The sequence below is a fragment of the Myripristis murdjan genome, chromosome 17, assembly GCF_902150065.1.
Source record: "Myripristis murdjan chromosome 17, fMyrMur1.1, whole genome shotgun sequence".
Lineage (NCBI taxonomy): Eukaryota > Metazoa > Chordata > Actinopteri > Holocentriformes > Holocentridae > Myripristis > Myripristis murdjan.
Window position 1 is genome coordinate 10,204,597 of NC_043996.1, and position 20,146 is coordinate 10,224,742.

At 39.8% G+C, this 20,146-nt stretch overlaps 1 protein-coding gene across 1 annotated transcript; it reads left to right on the forward strand.

Moving 5' to 3' along the window:
- The first annotated feature begins 11,216 nt into the window (after positions 1-11,216).
- Positions 11,217-19,560, forward strand: atp6v0b (ATPase H+ transporting V0 subunit b). The gene is made up of 8 exons (XM_030075395.1): positions 11,217-11,490; positions 12,343-12,391; positions 13,021-13,104; positions 14,589-14,666; positions 14,859-14,928; positions 15,119-15,170; positions 16,024-16,214; positions 17,027-19,560. The coding sequence occupies exons 1-8, from the start codon at positions 11,406-11,408 to the stop codon at positions 17,051-17,053; spliced, it is 636 nt and encodes a 211-aa protein (XP_029931255.1). The 5' UTR covers positions 11,217-11,405; the 3' UTR covers positions 17,054-19,560.
- Positions 19,561-20,146: the final 586 nt, after the last annotated feature.

Consider the following 20,146-nt stretch of genomic DNA (forward strand, 5'->3'; position numbering starts at 1 on the left):
ACTTTTACCAATTACCAGCAACAAATGTATGTACACTGCAAGTGCTTTTACAGATACTGTAGCTCTATCACATTTTTAGCCTAGATGCTTAGCTAAGGAGCTCACTCACTTAACACGTACCTGGCTAAGCTGATTCTATGCTAACGTCAATTTGGAATCAAGTAAAAATGTAAGGAAATGTAAAAAATCTTTCTCTAAGGGAATTTATTTTACAGTAATTTTCACAAAAAGCGTCTCCGGCCTTGTAGCATTAAAGTTGGATGTAGAATGCATTTTCACTTAATTTGAGAGAGGTTTTAGTATTGAACTCCCCTGAGGTTACAGAGAGAAAACAGATTGAAAAGGACCAGAGGCAGCTTGTCTTGGACAGGACGGCTCCAAAGCTGCAGCAGTAAGGCTGGGGAGAGAGATAAAGGGATGCATGGCTGAAAGTCCACTCACTGCTAGCTGTGTATTGGCTTGTGTTGCAGAGCCTTAATTTAGATTATCACTGAAAAAATATGTAACTGAAAAAACAAACAAACAAACAAAACTGAACCATCCTTTCAAACTGAGGGAGAATACATCTTGTTTTGCATGATGGTGAGGTTAATTCCAGGCTGTGTTCTTTTGCAGTACAGTTATAGGACAACATTATATGCAGTACAATTATATTCACTATTATAATGCAAAAAGTGTTATTTGCTCTGGACAAAGATTATTTCATCACTGTAGCTTTTTGCATGCTGGTGGGACTGCTTCTCATGCAGGAGGTGCCCTTCAAACAGCCTGAGTCCACCACTGGTCCAAGGGAAAGCCAGGAAATAGATTTTTCATGACTCAGTTTTTTGTGAGATGTTGTCTATCTATCTCAGCATTAGTGATAAAACAGTCCCACAGTTTTCTCTCGATCAAACAAGTGCAACATCCCCATGGAGTGCCCTCCTGAATTTATACCCGCAGGTATTGCTTTTATTGGCAACATTCAAAAACAGGCTTACTCACTATTGCTGAGGGAGGAGAGGGAAGCCACCCACTCATTACTCTGATGCAAAAGTCTTGATTCTTTAGATGACATCAGCGTTTCACCACATATTGCCCTCTTCAGGATAAAACATCACCTCAGTGGCAAACAGAATAAAGCAAACAGGTGTTCATCACCATAAACACAGAGGGCTCTTCCAGCATAGATTAGACAGCACAGAATGGCCATACGTGACCAAGAAAAGCCATTATCATATCAGTTCCATTGAATATTCATATAAAGCATTATGTTTAACAGCGCTTTTATTGAAAGTGTTTTGGCCTTCTGCATCATCTGCTGTTTTGGGAATGCTCCTGAGGTGCAGAAAAAGTCTGGTAGAAAAATGCTAACAACAGCCTCTAAACTATTAGGTATCATGTTACCAAATATAATATCTGCAGAGATAGATTGATGAATAAGAAAAAAAAAAACATTGTGGGAGACAACAGGGATCATCTTATGTGCTCATTTGAACTGTTACCATCTGGACGACCATATTGCTCCCCGCTATTCACCAAAAACAGATCAAAATTTTTAGTTTTTCCACGAGCCATTAAGTTTTAAGACAGGCAATGCGTTTAATAAATTAAGCGATGCGGCCAGCTGGTGTGGGAAGGAGTTTTCCCCATCCTAACTATGGTTCTCCTGCTCCCAACCTGTGCGAGGTTTTGTGTGGAGGTGTGTGAGAGCTGACTGTCTATTGGTGACTCAGTGGTTTTGTCATGAAATGCCTTGGTAAATAAAGTATCTATCTATTAATTTAAAAAATTAAAGTAAGTAGAAAGAACAGAAAAAAGTCACTCATTAAGTATACCCAAATCAGGGAAAAAAAAGAATTTTCAAAGCCTAAACAGAATAACAAGAGGGCTGAGAAAATATCACTGTATATTTTGAATAACAATATAAAAGTACACAAAAATGAGAAAACAGGCCTTTAAAATACATTCACATTAATTAAGAACGATCACAAATACACTCATTATTCTTAAAACGAACACCTAGGATGTGACAGACCACAGTCACCACTCTAACACTCCAGCTGTGTTGCTGGAAGGACACAGGGATACTATAACAAGGCATATCTGGTTTTCTGCTGTGTTTCCTCAGCAAGACGATATTAAAATGAGGAGGAAACGACCACCTTTGCTTCAATAAAAAAAAAAAGGCACGTTGTCCTTATATGTTTAGATTTTGGTGAAATATGCAAAGACAAGAGAGAGAAACCAAAACAGTGACCGCTGTGGCGCCAAAACAGAGATTACCCATCGGTGCTAAATAAAATTACGGCGGGAACACTGCAGCATCATCATTAAGCTGCAGCGCACAAACAGATCAATAGCACTGGGTTCTGTCTGCCTGCTGTTCCAGGGCATCAGAGCGCCGGTACATGATGAATTAGGCAGTAGTAGCCAAGCCAAAGGGAGCTGATGGTTGATTATACTATTCAAGAGCTGGAACAAACTGACAGATTATACACAGTGGGTGATTTGTTACAATTTTACAGAAGAAGAAAAAAAAAATGATGGTGAGCACTTTTTTTTTGTTTTTAATTTCTTCGGTGATCCATGATGTCGGAACAATCAGTCAAAACAACATGGCATTACTAAGCAGTCTTTTGGCAAAGGTTTGAAAAGATGTGATGGTATTAAAATATTAAATAGTTCAACCTGTCCTCTGCAGAGTTCATCTGCCTTGTCTGTTGTGATTTTATTTATTTTTATTTTTTTCATTTTATACCGGCACAGCATTTTGCCATTTGTTATGTAAGTGTGCACCAAGGTGAGTGACACAACAGGCTGCATCCAAGACCGCCAAGTACTCACTTGTAAAAAGTGTCTTTTGCTTACAAGCTGTAAACCAGGTAAATACTCCATTGTGACACTACTGTTGACAATCCAGTTCCAGTCATGCATCATCATTTCACCAGGTATAGCGAGCAAGCTGGCAAACAAGCACACAATACGTTAGTTGAGGTAAGTAGCTTCCAGTTAGAAATTAGTCACACACTTATTAGCACACATCTCACTCTGCGCTTTCTGCTTGCATTCTCCACTCGATGTACTTTTCTAAAGATAGGTAATTTGTGAGGCTGAAAGTACATGGAGTCTGTTTGTTTTCTAAAGCAGCATCTGTGGCATCCACAGACAGAATTATACACTCACTGATGTCAATGAATGATGATTACAAATTGGAGTTGGGGGAGCGGGGAGGGGAGAGTGGAGAGGGGGGTCCAACAATGAGACAGACAGAGGCAGACAGAAATACAACAATTTTATGTGTGCGCGGTACTTTCCATAATTCTGGTCAGGCTTTTATTTGTGAAAATGTGTTTTTATGCATTATCATATCCCACATGCAGAGCTCAGTCAACATGGTGCTTAGGCAGATCACAACCAAAAGCAGACAACATATGAATGTGTAAATATCACAACGTTCTGGCTAATCCATGGAATTTTACCATATTATATTTTTCTTAACCAGGATTCAAAGATAAGCTGTTTCTGTGCACTACATAAAAAAAAAAAAAAAAAAATACACTACCTAAGTATCCCAGAAAATAACAGCCCATTGGTGTGCGTGTAAACACATTGAATGGGGCATCGTTAATAGAGCTTGATGAACTGGAATGGAACATTATGCTGCCTTTCTCTTCTGCCTTGTCCCTTTTATTAACCCTTGGCATCTGTCAATATCTGAACATGCGACATTTGAATTTAGCGTGTGTGTGTGTGTGGCTGGGTGGGCGTCAGGGTGGGGGAGACGGCTGTATAAGCAAGTGTGTTAACACAATGTTCTTCCTCTCTGATTTACAACCTGTTGTGCTGTGCACATTGCACGTGTGAATAAATTGCACATTGCTGACCACTTGCCCATTTTTGTGGTTTTCCAAAAATCCGTTTGGTTCAGGACACTCATCCCAATCAATTGAGTCCGAAATCAGAAACTGCACTTTCTATCGAGATGTTTTTGTGTGGAACATTTTCACCTCTTCAGGTAAGTGCAGCACTTTGTACAACTGTCACGAAAAGTGCTGTACTTACACTGCTGTTAGTGTTATTGTGTGAGGAAGGACAAGTTGGAATCCTTTAGGCCAACAGCACATTGGTCAAAGAGCTTCAACTGTGGACTGTTACTGTTATATTGTTGTTGTTTATTGTTGTCTATATTCCCTCTGCTTTACTGAAAATCAAAACATGCAAAACAGAGATAATGCAGATTAATTAACCAACAGCATTCCCAAGTACTGTAGGTTGGTTTTGTTGCAGTGGGAAGAAATTGTCACATTTTTCATTCGTTGAAACGTCACTGTCACCAAGAGTTGCACTGAACATAGAGTGGTGCTGAATGGCATGACCTTTCCTATTGCTGTTTCCTTAACGGATTTTGATTTGTGACTACGTTTCACTCAAAGTGTAGCTGTCTGCCAGTAAGTCTTTGTTATCTGTACAATTATAAGCAAGAAAAAAAAAGATGTAGCCAGAAAAAAGCAAGCTGAAATCTTTGGAATTTCTGGCATTTGTACACTGTCCTATCACCTCAAACCTGAGCATTATTTTTTGTTCATGCTATCACAGTTGTTCCACTGGAAAATTACTTACTAAGTCAAATGCCAGCAACCTGGAATAACCTGCCTGTGCATCCTGGTCCTCAGCCTCTGCCCTCAACACCAAGTGCTGCTGTCTAGCTGTCTAGCCAGCTTGCTGCTGAAAGATGAAAACTTCAGAGAGAGAGAAAGAGAATGAGAGAGAGAGAGAGAGAGAGAGAGAGAGAGAGAGAGAGAGAGAGAGAGAGAGAGAGAGAGAGAGAGAGATCAGGATACTCTAATATGGTGTTTTTGAACTCATAAAATGTGTATACTTCATATACTGTCCACGTTAACTTGGAAAGTCTCTGTTTATTCTCACTGGCATATTTGTGATAGGGACATGACGATGCATGCAAGCAGCACATCATGAAGAAGACCTTAGCTGGGTTATGAGCTTTTTAGATGGAATACAATCTGCATGTAAACACACTCATAGAGGCCAACGCCTCTGCATCATAGATATGGGGAAATGTGCCTTGAATCAGAACTGGCCATTTAGTACAATAAGAAGGTATGATTTCACCTGCATGCAGTCACATTACAGCTGATAAGCTTATAAAATAAAAGAAATGTTCTGTTCTGATGTAATGTTCAACCTTCCATGAGTAAGACTCTGATTTGAAACAGCATGCTACATAGTTACGACTACATAGTTAATTGGATGTCTTCTGGATGCCAAAGGCTGATTCAATAGGTTTACATTATAAATAAGAAGGAGAAAAAATGGCTCCAGTGTTCAAACCAAGCTATCATTTCAAGAATTCTGCTGTGCTTATTGGTCAGTTTTTATGTTGAGGTCAGTGTGCCCTGGTGTTTATATGGAGCAAACATCGTTAGAGCAGAGGGAGCTCATCCATGGGGAACTGGCCTCTCTGCTGACCCTCGGTCACCACCACTCAGTTTATTTTAAAAGCACCATCTTAACATCCTGAGCCTGTTTAGGGCAGCAGAGTCGACCAGCTCAAGGTCATACTGACTCTGAAAACTGGAGGAGAAAAACGGAAAAAAACAAAACAAAACAAAACTGAAAGCTGCAAGCCATTCAGCATGATAATTAATGATGCAGGTTGACTTTTTGTTTTCACAGCACGGTCTGCAAATCATTCTTGAGCTGCAAACACTGCAATGTGGACTAAAGCCAATTATTTCATTTAGTGTCCAAGGTCAATTTGATATGAAAAGCCGGTAAAAAACAAGCATTATTGCCACTGGAGGATTCCAAGTGGTTCTATTGTTGGAGGGTGAACCGCATTTGAACTGAACTGAACAAAACAAGCTAAAAGGTACAGAGTTTGATCAGACTCTGGAAAGCCTGAGGCAGAAGTAAACCCAACATCAGGAACAGAAGACCTCACAGTTAATGATGAGAGGCACAGACGGACACCGAGCTCAGCGAATGAGAATTCATTAAGCACTGCAGATGTGCATCTCCGAAGTGAAAGAATTTGCAGAAGTTCTGCATTCAATACAAATAGTCTGTGACTAATACTGACTAACAATGTCATCATGAAGTAAACACATCTAAGTTTGCACAGTCTGTTCACTAAATCTGAATGCAGATGTAAATATAAGCAGCTGATTGGCTCATGTGCCAACACAGAAGAGGAGTCAGATGTGTTCTCTGGATAATTTATGATGTTTCGGTACAGTGTGTGTACTGAGCTGCAGATCAGTACAAATAGCTGACTACATGTGTGATTTATTCACAGCTAGGGCTTTGTGAGACACGCAAATGAAGACAAAACATGCTGGATTTTTAGAAGTCGGCATGCTAATAAGTAACAAAGAAAACTCAGCCAGAGTATTGCTATGAGGATTTAACTATTACCTCAGGGAGGCAATTTATCTGCAGTGTTTTTCCCCTCGCCATTTCCATCAGGAAACTCAACTGAGAGACAGGCTAGTAGCCACAAAGAGGTGCAGTGAAGTACACAAATTTGAATGTATTTGAATTGCAGTGGATTTGAATCCAGAAGATGGTTTATGTTTTGTGTTGATCTATAACAGCTTTTAAGGTGGAATATGGACTGACCTGAAAATCAGAAAGACCCAGGACTTGAAAACTGCTCAACAACAGTCATACTTGACTTGTGTGTGAATCTGTTTGCAGGGATTACAGAAGAATTACTGGTTACACCAGAAGCTTAGCAATTAAACATCCACAATTCATATCCTTATTGGCAATGACAGGAGATAAAAGGATATGGCATCTCATTTATGAAATCAAATTCTAAGGTGTTTCATCCTGTTCACTATATGTTAAAAAAATGATCAAAAAAGTTTGGGGTGGACAGGGCCTGACTCAAGTTGTTACACTCAAGCCAATTACCTGATAACTCTGTAGAACAATATGAAATAATGAGGAGAGCTGGCCAGGCAAAGTCTTATGCAAAAACAAAGTTAAAAGAAACACGCTTTCTGTAATACATTTACAATGGCTGTCATTTGGAAATGTAGCACTAAATGGATTTTATGTTTTCTGGAGGCATCAGCTTGATCAAGCATTTGCAGTCAGGACCCTGAACCTTTGGCCCAGCCTGACTGAGGATGGATGTATGGATGCTAACAAATATGAATATAAGAATATGTTTAGGCTGGTTATGAAACAGTGCCTCAGGTGGTCTGGTTGTGTGTTCCTCAGGTGGGAAGCAGTCACTCCGTCTCCATGGTAAGGAGCTGGAGCATCATGCTGTTCATTTTCTTGGGGGTGCTCATAAAGATTATTATTATTATTATAATTATTATAATAATTATTATTATTATTATTATAAGTAGCAGTGGTATAAAGTAGTAGTAGAATAAAGATAGAGTGATTTTAACCAATTTGTTTTTCAGGGCACCAGATTGCAAAGTGGTGAATGAGTAAAAAGCACTGAGGCAATCAGATGGGAGCAAAACATCCTCGGGCTAGAGGTAACAATTTCTGTAATAGTGAGTGGAATTACCTGTGAAGGCTTCTCAGCCTCTGAGGTGTTCCTCCATCTAATCTGAAAATCAGACAGCGAGGGAGATGGTTGATGGTGGGGAAATGCTTTGTCAAAGTTATCATTGTAGATAGATAGATAGATAGATCTTTATTGTCATTGCACAATCATATACGGTATAATAATGCAACGAAATTAGGGCTCTGTACTTTCGATGCAGGGCAGAATAGAAAGCATCGTGCAAACTGCTAGTTGAATAGCCGAGTCTCTGATATGAGAAAAATGCAGCAGTCACGGAAACACTTGTTGGATGCGATGTGCAGGCGCAGTTCGTTGATTTTGTTAGTTACGGACCTGGCGTTGGAAAATGCTGGGAGGCGGTGGCTTAAAGGGTTGTCTTTTCAGCCGTGCTAACACACCGGCCCTGCAGCCTCGCTTTTGTTTTGTTTTGGTGTCCTCTGGAATGTCCTGGTAGCGATGAAAGTCCGGTGAAATTGGTATTTCGCAGCGTAATCCCAAGCTCACAAGGTCCTGATGACTGTTGTTTCCTTGTAGCAGATAATGATAATAGAAGGGACTGTAGGCAGAGACTGCGTGGCATTCAGACACATTCTAAAACATTTTCATTGGCAACACTCAGAAACCACCCATTTTGGATGTTATCACACCGTTGAATGAGGCGTTAGGAGTTATAATCACCTCTGCAGGGTACAATAACTTTTAAGTGTTAATGTTCTTCTGAAGAATGCTCTATGAAGGCTTTGAGGGTGTCTGAGAATATGATCAGAAATTCAAAAGAGGATAGAAAAAGCACATTTCAAACTCCTCTTTGACAGAGAGGTCAAACTAATTTCTCTTGGGTCACCAAATATAATGGCTATGACCTCATGCGGCTGCAAAACTTTCAATCATGCTGTCATTTTGTATGCCACAGTTGTCAAAAGAACTTTTTTTTAGCATCACACAATGCTAAAAAACAACACAATAGAGACATCTTTGGCAGTAGAATGAGCTGAAGAAATTGCTGTTTAGACTCCAAAACTTCCTCTGGACCCATGCAAGTTAGAGAAATTGCAGATCAAAGGTGTGTGTGTTGTCCTCAGAGGTGACAATCGAGCAGGCTCTAACAAGGTAGCAACAGTGAAATTTCCCCCAACTAACAATAATAATAATAATAATAACAATGCTGTTTACTTCATCCGTGGTCGCAAGGGCTGTTTCTACAATATCTAAAGCTTATGAGTAAACTACCCTCGGCAAAGATGCTTGTAGGCTAACTGCCTCGATCTAATTCCTTGACCAGCCACCCTCCATAGCTGTTTCTGTTTCTTAATGAGCTACCATGGAGGATAAATTAAACCAAGGTGCCTCACCGGTGACTGAGCCACGGATCAGCCTCCTTCTTTCCATCCTCTTACCATGAAGCAGACCAAAACAAATGCTCAATTTAGCAAATTTTATACTTCTGTCTCAGTGGACTTCCTTGCGACCGAAGCTACACTGCATGAGCTTGTGGCCCCAGAAGTTGCATCCATCCAAGCCCAAACAAGAGGCTTGTCTGTTTATCTGTGTCCTAAAATCATCACATCTGCTTCATATGTGTATTCCACAATGCCCAGAGATGATTTCAGAGTTTGCAACTACAATAGCTGGCAGCCATCACATTATTCCTTGGGTCCACTCCTGTGGAGCCTTCTGTCACTGCAGCTTTGTCCAGCAGTCAGAATACACCCCTTCCATAGCATGTCTGAGTGGTGTGGCTTAAAATTTTCCACTGAGCAGGCTGTCAAAGCAAATATAAGGCCAGTGCATAACTTCCCACCTGGGCTCTGCTGGCAGCTGACACACCTACTTCATGCCTCCACATCTACATCATGATTACTTTTCAGATCTGACCTCACTAAGTGAGTGGTAGGCTACAAATTCTTGGTGTGAGTAAACCGTCACACATATTTGGGCAGCAGGATGGCATCATGAATGGATAATCCTTTAAAAGTAGATGCAGAATTGCAGAAGGTTGATTTACGTGAGCACTCCTTAAACTCAATTGGCAAAAATGCAAAATAAGCACATAATTTGTCTTTTAAACCTGTGATTGACATGTTTACCTCATGTTTTTTAGCCTGAAATGTCCCCACCCATGACAGTTTGAGATAATGCAGCTGTAACCGTAGGATCCAAGTTCAGTTCCATGTATAAATCAGCATTTGCCCTGATGAGATGCAAGACATTTGTGTTTTGCAAGATTTATGCAAGACACTGAATCTCTGCCAGGTCTGGAGGTGCTGTTCTGCCGCTGATCCTGACCTCTGACTTCCCTGAGGCAGGAAGCAAGTGGAGAGAGAACTTCTCTGTTCCCTGTGGTCTCACAGTGTGTTTCCATACAGTGTGTAGACGTAACTCATCCAAAAAAGGAATCAAGATTATAGGCATTTTGCAACAGTTTCTGTAAGATGATGACATGCTGTTCTAACAAAACCCTAATCCTCAAAGGAGGACGCCTCAGTTCACTGAGGTCCAATCCTAAAACACCCCAAATTCAGTAGTTTTAGCACTGGCTACTGTGAATTCAATTCCTGTGGTGTTTATGCAACACTACACTTCTCATGTCAGCCAAGAACATTTTCGGAAAACATGGTCCTCTTGCAAAATGCAGTCCTTGAACAGTTTGGCTGCAAGTCACACTAAAACAGATGTTGAGTTTAAATATGCCTTGTGCAGAAACAGGAGCTGTGATGTGATTTGATCTAAAGATTGCTATTTTTTAACTCAAACCCTCTGAAAATTTAGACGTGGGATAGAATTTCAGCCCTGATATCGGGCCCATAATGCTCTCTAAAGAATCAACACATTGAGTGCAACATCATTATGCTCTTTCAAATGTCTCTAAATGTTGGAAACAATGTGAATCACCCTTTAAAATTCATCAGTTTCATTGGTTTCATGAGGGGTTGTTCACTGAACAGAATAGAAAAAAACAAAAAACAAAAACAAAAACAGTGAACTAAAAAATGTTGCAAAGTCATATCACATCATCTGCCAAAACACTGTCAAACATAATCCTGTATGGAATAACAATTAATTCAAGTTAGAGGTAAGTAATAATAATGACAACAACAACAACAACAGTAACAATAATAATAATAATAATAATAATAATAATAATAATAATAATAATAAAAATAGTTTAAATTAATTACTTAAGTAATACTACATATACAGGAATAAAAGCAACAATAAAGAAATGAATAAAATTCAAATAAAATAAAAAATAACAAACAGATACTGTGATGTAGAGTTTACTGATAACGTATTTTGAAAATCTCGAGGTCTGAACTCTCCTCTGAGCCCCAGGTAAATCGCAGGTAAAACCCGACCTGTTATGCAGTCCAAGAGCGACATCTAGCGGCCATTACGAGCGCTGCACAGGTAACTTCCAAATGTCCGGAATGGAACGCAGCCTTCCTGGGATGAATTCATTTCCAGGATAAATGTGCGCTGTCTCGCATAGTGTGTGTGTGTGTGTGTGTGTGTGTGTGTGTGTATGTGTATGTGTATGTGTGTCACTGGCATGGTATAAGCCCAGCATGCTACTTGTGAGGGACTCTGTGAGCGACAAGCGACGGAAAACAGTAGCTGCACATTTTGAACGAGGGAAGGAAAGCAATAGCCGGTCGCAGCCTTGGCGTCGTCACGTCTCTGGTCACATGCAAGTCAAGTTTGATCAGCTGACACAAGCCAGCTTCCCCTTTCGATGCTGCTCGGCTTTCCTCCATCGACTGAAGTCGCCTCACAAAACCGACTTATTTAGGTTTTTGGGGGGCGAATTGGCGTCAGTTCGGAAATCCAAGCCACAGATACCTTGTTAATATTTAATTAACCATCAGGATAGATGCTACTAGAGTGGATGATGAACGGACACGCCATTCTCTACACCGGGGTCACTTTGGCCTTCTGGAGCACCATACTAATCGTCGGTAAGGCGATATTTTCGCTGAATTATGACTCTTGAATTAGCCAGCCTATGTGTTAGATTTGTTTTGCATCCACTGTTTTTTCGGTCATTTATTTTGTCGTTGGAATAAATTAGTAGTTGCTTTTGGTAGATGTACAAAGGCTCTGACTAAAGCTTGGGACGAGAGCGTAGGGACGGCTAGGTTGATGTTGTTAGCTAGTACTGTAACACAACGGAGATTGTAAGCAAAATTCATGCATGTCGACAGTGAAATTGATATAACTTTATTATTGCTCAGTAATATGGGAATTTTACATGTAGTTCAAGTCGCAGTGTTGTTTCACACTAATTTTACTCGGTCAGTTCTTGCAAATGAGCGTTAACGTCAGGTGGCTAGCAGTTAGCTTTCAGAGCAGCTGGCCTAACGCTGTCTATATAGAGTTAACATGGGCTTTAGTGTGCTGCTATGATAATTTTAGAGTTATTTTAACATTATTTAGTAGGAGGTAAGACGTGGTGCCGAGTGGCTGCTCTGTTCAAGTCAACGAAGCCTGTTTAGCCTTCTACCTTTGCTCGCTCAGTTAGCTAGTTGGTTTGAAATGAACAGGAAGTGCAGCATCTCTCATGTGAGTGTGAACTATCACACACTCACAGTACAGCTTCTTTCCATGACTTGAGGCACAGTAATGTGCTTCTGCATACATGGTGCACAGATGGAGCTATTTTAATGCAATAACATTCAGTTTAAAGTATGAACAAGATATTTTCCCCCTCCATATACACACCTAGCTCTGCCATAGGCATGCAGCTCTAAACACTGTCTCTTGTGTTCATTTTCTGATTTTAAGATATATTTTCCTCTTTATTCCTGTAGGTATTTGCTATACCATTTTTGACCTAGGATTCCGATTTGACGTGGCATGGTAAGTCGTTAGAATGGTCTCAACTTTTGATTCGCTCAGCTGTACAATATCCTGTCAAAATAAATTTTTGTTGGTGAAAAGAATTGACTGATCTTACAGTCCCAGTTTGACTTTACCTGGTTTTAGTAACTGTCCGCTTTTGGTGAAAGTCCTAAGAGAAATAATAAAGTGAAACGAGATTTGACTTTGTAGGTCGTATTTTTTCACAAATGTGGCACCAGGTTTGCAGTCTGCTAGACATTTTTAATTGTTCATCCGTTAGCCTCTCATCTGACCTTGACTTTTCCCATTTTTGAGTTGTGCTTTAAATAGATGATTTCTCAGCTGTATTAAGGTTTTAAATTAAAAAATAGCATAGAAATGAATTAGCACACCCAGCAGGGCTGTGCTACTCTTTAATTGCTCACATAAATCTCTTCTTTTCTCTTTTCCTTTTCCCTTTTTTTAAAAATTTGCCGTGCCATTTGTGATTAACAGAATTACACTAATCCTGTTGCAAACGAGACTTTGACTCAATACTATAGCTGGAAAACACAGAGAATAACTGAAAGTAAAGTAAAAACACAACACTAAATGGTAGCCTGCCTCATTAAGTGTGGTTGTAATCGGTTGTCCCTCTTTGCTCCCAGGTTCCTCACAGAAACCTCACCTTTCATGTGGGCCAACCTGGGCATTGGCTTGGCCATCTCTCTGTCTGTGGTGGGGGCCGCCTGGTGAGTACCTACCAAAAAGAAGTGTATTTTACAGGGCAGGTTTAAGATTTGATTGTGTTTAACAGTATGACTGTGAAAGGTGGCAAGCTCAGTTAACTTCCCTGGATAAATAAAGTAAACATAACATCCAGAATACATACATTTAAAAGATATTGCTGATGCCAGACTCTCAATGCAATCATCAGTCTTTTTACATGATAAACACTGAATAAAGTGAAGAAAGGCCCTTTTTAGATGACAAGTGATATAGCTTGCCAAAGTGTAATCCGAAGAGCGATAAAAATATGCCTGCAAGAAATTTGTGCTCAGAGCAGTTCAATATTTCTTTTTATTTTCCCTGTTAACACCCTGAAATATTGCTTACTCAGGTTTCTCTTGAGATCTGACATTTAGTTAGAGATCTGTTAGTGAGCCTGAGCTGTTGCACTGGGGATCTGTTTTCAGAAAAACACATATACAAGCATGTATATATACCAGTGTTTCCCCTAGGATGACTGCTTTGAGACAGCGGATGAAACGCGGTGGGATGTTGCTCGTAACCCAATTAATTACAGTAAGGGGAGCTTTTTGCAAGGGCTAACCCCCTTATGCTTTTTCAGCGGTTGGGGGAAACAATAAACCAGACTTTTTTTGGTCTTGAAATGCTGCAGCATATATTAACTGGCACACTGTAGCCTGTACTGCACATTTGCTTCCCCATTGACAACTTACTGCTAACCTTTTTCCTCCGTTCTTCTTCTTCTCACTGTCTGTTTTCTCCTGCTGAGTCCTGCTGGCACCATCACTGATGATTTGAATGGGGCTATTGTCCCATTCAAATCACCAGAGAAATTTTAGCAGCAGTGCTTAAAATTCTGCTCCAATTCAGTGTGAATGCAAGGGAAACACTGTACTGTTAGGCTTCATACTGGCAGTTGAAAAAACAGTACAATAAGCCCTGAAAGTTACAATAATTGTCGTTTCACTGGTGTTGTATTTCACTACTTCTTCTTTGTTCCTTCCAAATGCCTGATAATGATTTTGTTTGATTCACCAGCACAATGTCCTGCCTCCTTACTGTCCAGCAGCATAACGCCCATGCTTGTTTCCTTTTTCTCAGAGGAACTAAGCTCAGATCACCTTTTTATGTGATCTTTTAATAGAAATAATTTCCTCTTTTTGCAAACACTCATAAGAGTGGAAGATTGTGGAACTGGAAAACTGTCATTAGTGCTCCAACACCACTCCTCAGTGCCTTTGGCATGAAGTTGCCTTCCTTTGCAGGTAGATGGGATAGCAGGTGAAACTCTGGCCATATAATCAGTTCCCCTCACACTACATAGTGTTAAAACAACTTTAAATGGGATTTGATGTTCAGGTTAGGGTAAGAATAAAACTCTATAAACTCTATTTTGTCCATTGGTTGGAACTTCTGAATCCTTTCATATCACCTGGTAGTCTTCTCTCATCAAAATATGTTGCCTGATGTTGGTTTTGCTTTTCAGGGGAATCTACATCACTGGCTCCAGCATCATCGGCGGTGGTGTCAAGGCTCCACGAATCAAAACCAAGAATTTGGTCAGGTAGGCTCATTTAGGATAACCTGTTCTGTCGGCTGACCTCTGTGTAAATACATGTACAAGCTGTGTTGTGGGTGCATGGCACCTGTGGTAGTGAGTTTTCCCTGTAGGAGCAACTATGTAACACCTGACGAGAAGCTGATCTTTTTCTCTTTTTTGTTGATTGTTTGTTTCTGGATCTTTTGCTCTCTCTAGCATCATCTTCTGTGAAGCTGTAGCCATCTATGGGATCATCATGGCTATTGTCATCAGTAACATGGCTGAGGTAAGCAACAAGCTTTTTATTGTTTTGGTAATGATCCCCGTTGTCTTTATTTACTGCTGGTTAAGGCAAAGTGGATTACAGACAGGCGGAGCTCAGCTCAGTCTCTCTGCTTGAAGGAAGTTTAATATGACATCTAAAAGTGAGTAAGGCTAATTGAGTGATAATAAAACAATAATCTCTCCTGTTGTAGAGCTTCACTGGAACAACTCCTGACACCATTGGGGCAAGGAACTACCAAGCTGGTAAGAAAAGAGGCATAATGCATCTGAATACAAAATCCACCCTTGTTTGGTACTGTCTGTGGCCATTACTATTGCTCTTTCCAAATGTAAGCATAATCAGAAGCAGAATGCAACTGAAGTAGATTATGCAAGTTAAGGGAAAATAAGTATAAGAAAAAAACAAATTACAATATAAAACAGCTCTTGGAATGCATGCAACATCAATGATAATATGTAACCTTATAAGAGTACATAGGGTTGAACTTTTTTCTTTTCCTCTTTTCCTATGTGGTCAGACATACATACACATCTTGCTGCTCCATGTTGGCTTGAGTGTTGGTTTGTAAACTTGATTGGCTATGGTTACAAAAATGAGATGGTAAGGAATGGAGGGATTCAAAACCTGCAGAATAAGAAATATGTATTAAATATGCATTGCTCTGTAAAGTTAAATTCCCCCCCCCCCAAAATGCATATATTTTCATTCTTGGAATTGTCACCTTGATCTGTGGACATCTGTGGAAAACTGCTCATATATCTGTCACTACCAGAGAAACATTAACTCGGGGTGCTCTGGTAGCTCATATAGTAGAGCGCATACCACGTCTACACTTCCTTTCCTGTCTCTCTATACCATCATAATTGAATAAAGTAGAAATATCAAAAATGTTTAAACAAAAGGTATTAAATTGCACATTTTAGTGATCAAAGACCACATCAGAATCCGACCATTTCTAAACTTAAACGCGTCAACAACTCCAGCAGCTCTGACTCACCAGTTCCAACTCCTGACGAGGAACTTGACATGTTTGGTTGCAGTCCTATTATTGTGGGTTATAAATAATGTTGACTGATTTGGCTCCTGTCCCACTAGGTTATTCCATGTTTGGTGCTGGTTTGACTGTGGGCTTTTCCAACCTCTTCTGTGGGATCTGTGTGGGCATTGTGGGCAGTGGAGCAGCCTTGGCAGACGCCCAGAACGCCAGTCTTTTTGTGAAGATCCTCATCGTGGAAATTTTTGGCAGCGCAATTGGTCTGTTCGGTGTCATCGTAGCCATTCTGCAGGTGAGTAAGACAGATTATTTTTTATTTTGAGACAGCGCCACCTGGACCGCATGTTGTTGTTTTTTTTTTTTTAGGGTAGTATAGTTGCATATACTCTGTGGCCACTTTATCAGGTCCACCTTTACAGTCTAATATAGTTTAATGCAACATCTCTGCCATAAATTCTACCTTTTAATAAAGTTTATGATGTTCAGTTTTTCTTCACATTGTGGAGAATGTGTAGATTTGATTCTGTGTTTATTATTGAAATTATAGTCTGCAGAGTTCCTGTACTGGATTACATTTTATTGAGAGGTGTTTCTAATTTTTTGTCCTCTGTATTTATATGTACATGAGGAGGACAGAACAGTGGAAACACCTCTCAGTAAAATGCAGTCCAGTCCAACAGCAACACTAACTATGAGCTCAGTGCCAAACATAGAGCTGAATGAACACCTCTATTACTGTGACAAAAAGAAAACCTGGGCATTATATGGTCATAAAAGTAAACTTTATGGCTGAACATTTTTATTGGATTGTACAGGTATATGTAATAAAAGCCGCCACTGAGGATAGGTAAACACTGAGGCTCTGATCCTTCTCTCCAAAAAGTTCAGTCTCATTCATTTCCTTGCAAACTCTGCATGACTGCTGAGAGGTCCTGGGGCAAATATACTCATTGTTTCCACCATGATCTAGGAATATGTCATGACAAAACACATGATTAAGCTTTTCCAACATCTCAGTTCAGCTGAACCAATGTAAACTGTTAGATTTGCTGTTGCTGCATAAACCAATTTTGTTTTAACTGTGATTTGATTTTTTTTTTCCAGACGTCGAAAGTAAAGATGGGAGACTAGAAGATTTATCCACAAGATGAGAAGATATAAAGACACTGCTGGAAAATAAGATGGATTATTGTGTAAATACATCGTAAATTATTTAAATGTCTTTTTTTTTTTTGTCTGTGATTGGTTTTTAACCATCCATTTGCTGAAGAGTGGTTCATGCACAGCCTTTTGTCTTACAAGAAACACAGGGGTCTGGTGGGAAAACACGACAGAAAAACACCATACTCTTTAAAATAGCTTATGACCCATTACTTTTCATTTGAATTACAACTATTTTGTACATCTCACTTCACCTTCTCTCCATTCATCTGTTTGCGACTGCTTTCATAACACCAACCATACAGATGATGGTCATGTTTGCCTTTGGCACAACAAATATTAGCTATTTGAACTTAAAATAAATGACAGAGTAGAAGTAAGTTTATTGAAAAATACAGAGAAATAGTGACTCATCTAGCTGTGTTTTAGCGATCTTTATTTTTATGCCATCAACATCTTTTTTTGTGTGACCACTCTTTATGTATGATTGGTTAAAAATGAGACTAGAGTATTTGAAAATATTTGTGTGTGTGGGTGTGTGTGTACATGCAGGACACATGATTTCTCTTTTCCTGTGAAGCATGAGGGTGTTTACCATTATATGTACTGTAGCCTGGTCTGTCAGCTGTTTAATTTTTTTTCTCTTGTTTTTTTAACTGTTGTTTATTAATAAGCAAGTGGTCCTTATCAGCACTGTGGCCCAAATCCAGTATTCATCAGGCCTCTCGCTATCAGGATTCATGTAGAGTCAAAGAGTTTTGGAAGACACCACAGAACTGATCCGGGATCACTGGTGAGGTCACAGGACAAGACAGACTTAGCTCAAAACAGGGTCAGATCTCAGTTGCAGATTTCAGTCTCACATCAGCAGCTCTGCTCCAAATGACTATCCGTCCATGATCCCCCTCCATCATTCCGTTCATTATGGCTTGGAGCAGTGTTATCCAAAAACATGAAGGCACGAAGATAATCTCCATTTGAAACCCATGAGCCACTCCTCATCATCGCTCTCAGCCAGCACTTTATTTGCTCTGAGTCTCCCTTCTTTATTTTTTCTTTATTTCACTTTTAACAAGGTGGTGATCTTCTCTAGTAGTTTTAACATGATGAATCAGACATTAAATTGAAGATTCTGTGTTATTTTGTAAAGTGTTGGCAGGCAGATTTTCAATACCGAGGGCCAAGAGTTGTACTCTAAAGCCCCCAGGTCACTATTCATCACTGAATCTAAGTCCAGAAAGAGGTTTTAGTTTTTCCTGGCCCAAGTAGAATCACCATCACTGAGCTAGAAATCATTTGAGCAGAGCTCTTTGTGCTAAGATATTAAAAAAAAAGTCCTAGTCCTGACTTGTGTGACTTAGATCTTATATTAACTGATGTATGTGGCTCTTCCCAAAACTCTTGGTGAAAATGGACTCCACTGCAGCATGGAACCACTTGACTGTTGCCGAATTCTTTTGCAAGTCTGCGATCTTCTGTCTTTTTTTCATTATTTGTTTTACAGCCGGCTTGTTTTGAATGTACACCTTTACAGGCACACCCATTTGACAGTGTTGCTTCAAGTGGTGTTTTTTTGTTCCCTTATTTTTCCCTGGTTCTTTTTTTTTTTTTTTTTTAACATTCCTTTAAAGAGGAGCTAAACGTGTGGGTAGAAGAGACATCCAGTTGGGCCCTGAGATACTTGCAGCTGGGCAACTACTAGCAGCTTGAGTGGGTGACAAAATTAGATTCCTGCTGCATCACAACACATCATTAAATCCTTGTCATCCAGGTCTGTGTATACTTTGATGTCGACTAATAGCTGCGCAGTGTTTGCAGCTTTTTTGCCGCTGATGTGGATCTGTAAATCAGGGTAAACAGGTTATTTCTCTGGGTTCCCTTAATCATCCCAACGTTTGGTTGTTGGCTGAGAAAAACAAAGATGGTGAGAATGCTGATTGCTGAATGCTGCAAAACAACCTTCAGTAAGATTGCAGAGTTCATGTAAATGACAGGAGGAACTTGTTTAGCAGCCCTTTTTATTAGTAATGCATCATTCCTTAAGTCAGAAATGTTAAGATGACAGACCACGGCTGATTGTTAATCGTCTCAGATCTTTCCTTGTAAAATTTCCCTTGACACCTCTTAAAAGTATGTGAAGGAGAAACAGTATAAACATTGTTGGAGAAGGGTGAAAAAAAGGTTGGGTCATCTTGTCCATATCTAGACTTGTCCTCCCATAAGCGTCTTAGCAGTTAGATCGTATTTGTCCTTGCGGTTTATGATGAAGCTGGGATTTAACTCCAAGATGCTTTTGGGAAATCAGGCTCTGTATGCAGCCCTAGGCTTCAGTGACTGTAGCTGGTACCGTGTGTACATTATGTTGATGTGATGGTGATTAAAAAGAAAAAAAATACATATTGTTTTGACATTGTGTATAATAAACTGATCTTCTGGCTTCATAAATGTTCTTGAAAAATAAAATGTTCCAATCAAGAGCTTTTCCTCTGCTTGTGCTCATTTGAAATGATGTTTAATTTAGTTTGTATTAGTTTGTCATTTCTGTTGCCATATACTAGTTCCCCGCTGGTAAAAAGATTGCTGGTGGCTGTGTAGTGCTGGAGTAGCTGTAATAAATGTAAACCATTGACCTGACAGGCGACAAACGTCATTTCTTCAACCAGCAGTACTCGCTTGCTGCCACTAGATGGCGCAGGAAACCACAGCGCAGCCAGTCCTCCTCCCTGATGAGACGGGCTCGACCCTGCAGCGGAGGGCACAGCTTGGGACATGGACACACTGACTTTTCTGCGCAACTTTACAATAACACATTTTTATGGAAATGTGTTGCTATGCTGCGCAATATTTAACTTTTCAAAATAAAAGGGCATCATAGATATTCCATTTAATTACTCATAAACAGCTGGATTTACAAGAACAGAGCATCCCGACTTCCATTTAATGTGAAAACATGACAAGGCTGAATGACAAATCTGTTGAGGACTACATCTTGGAAAGGCCTGAACATCTATCAAATTATCCAATTATAATATTCCAGCTATAAACACTGGTGTCATGTCTCTG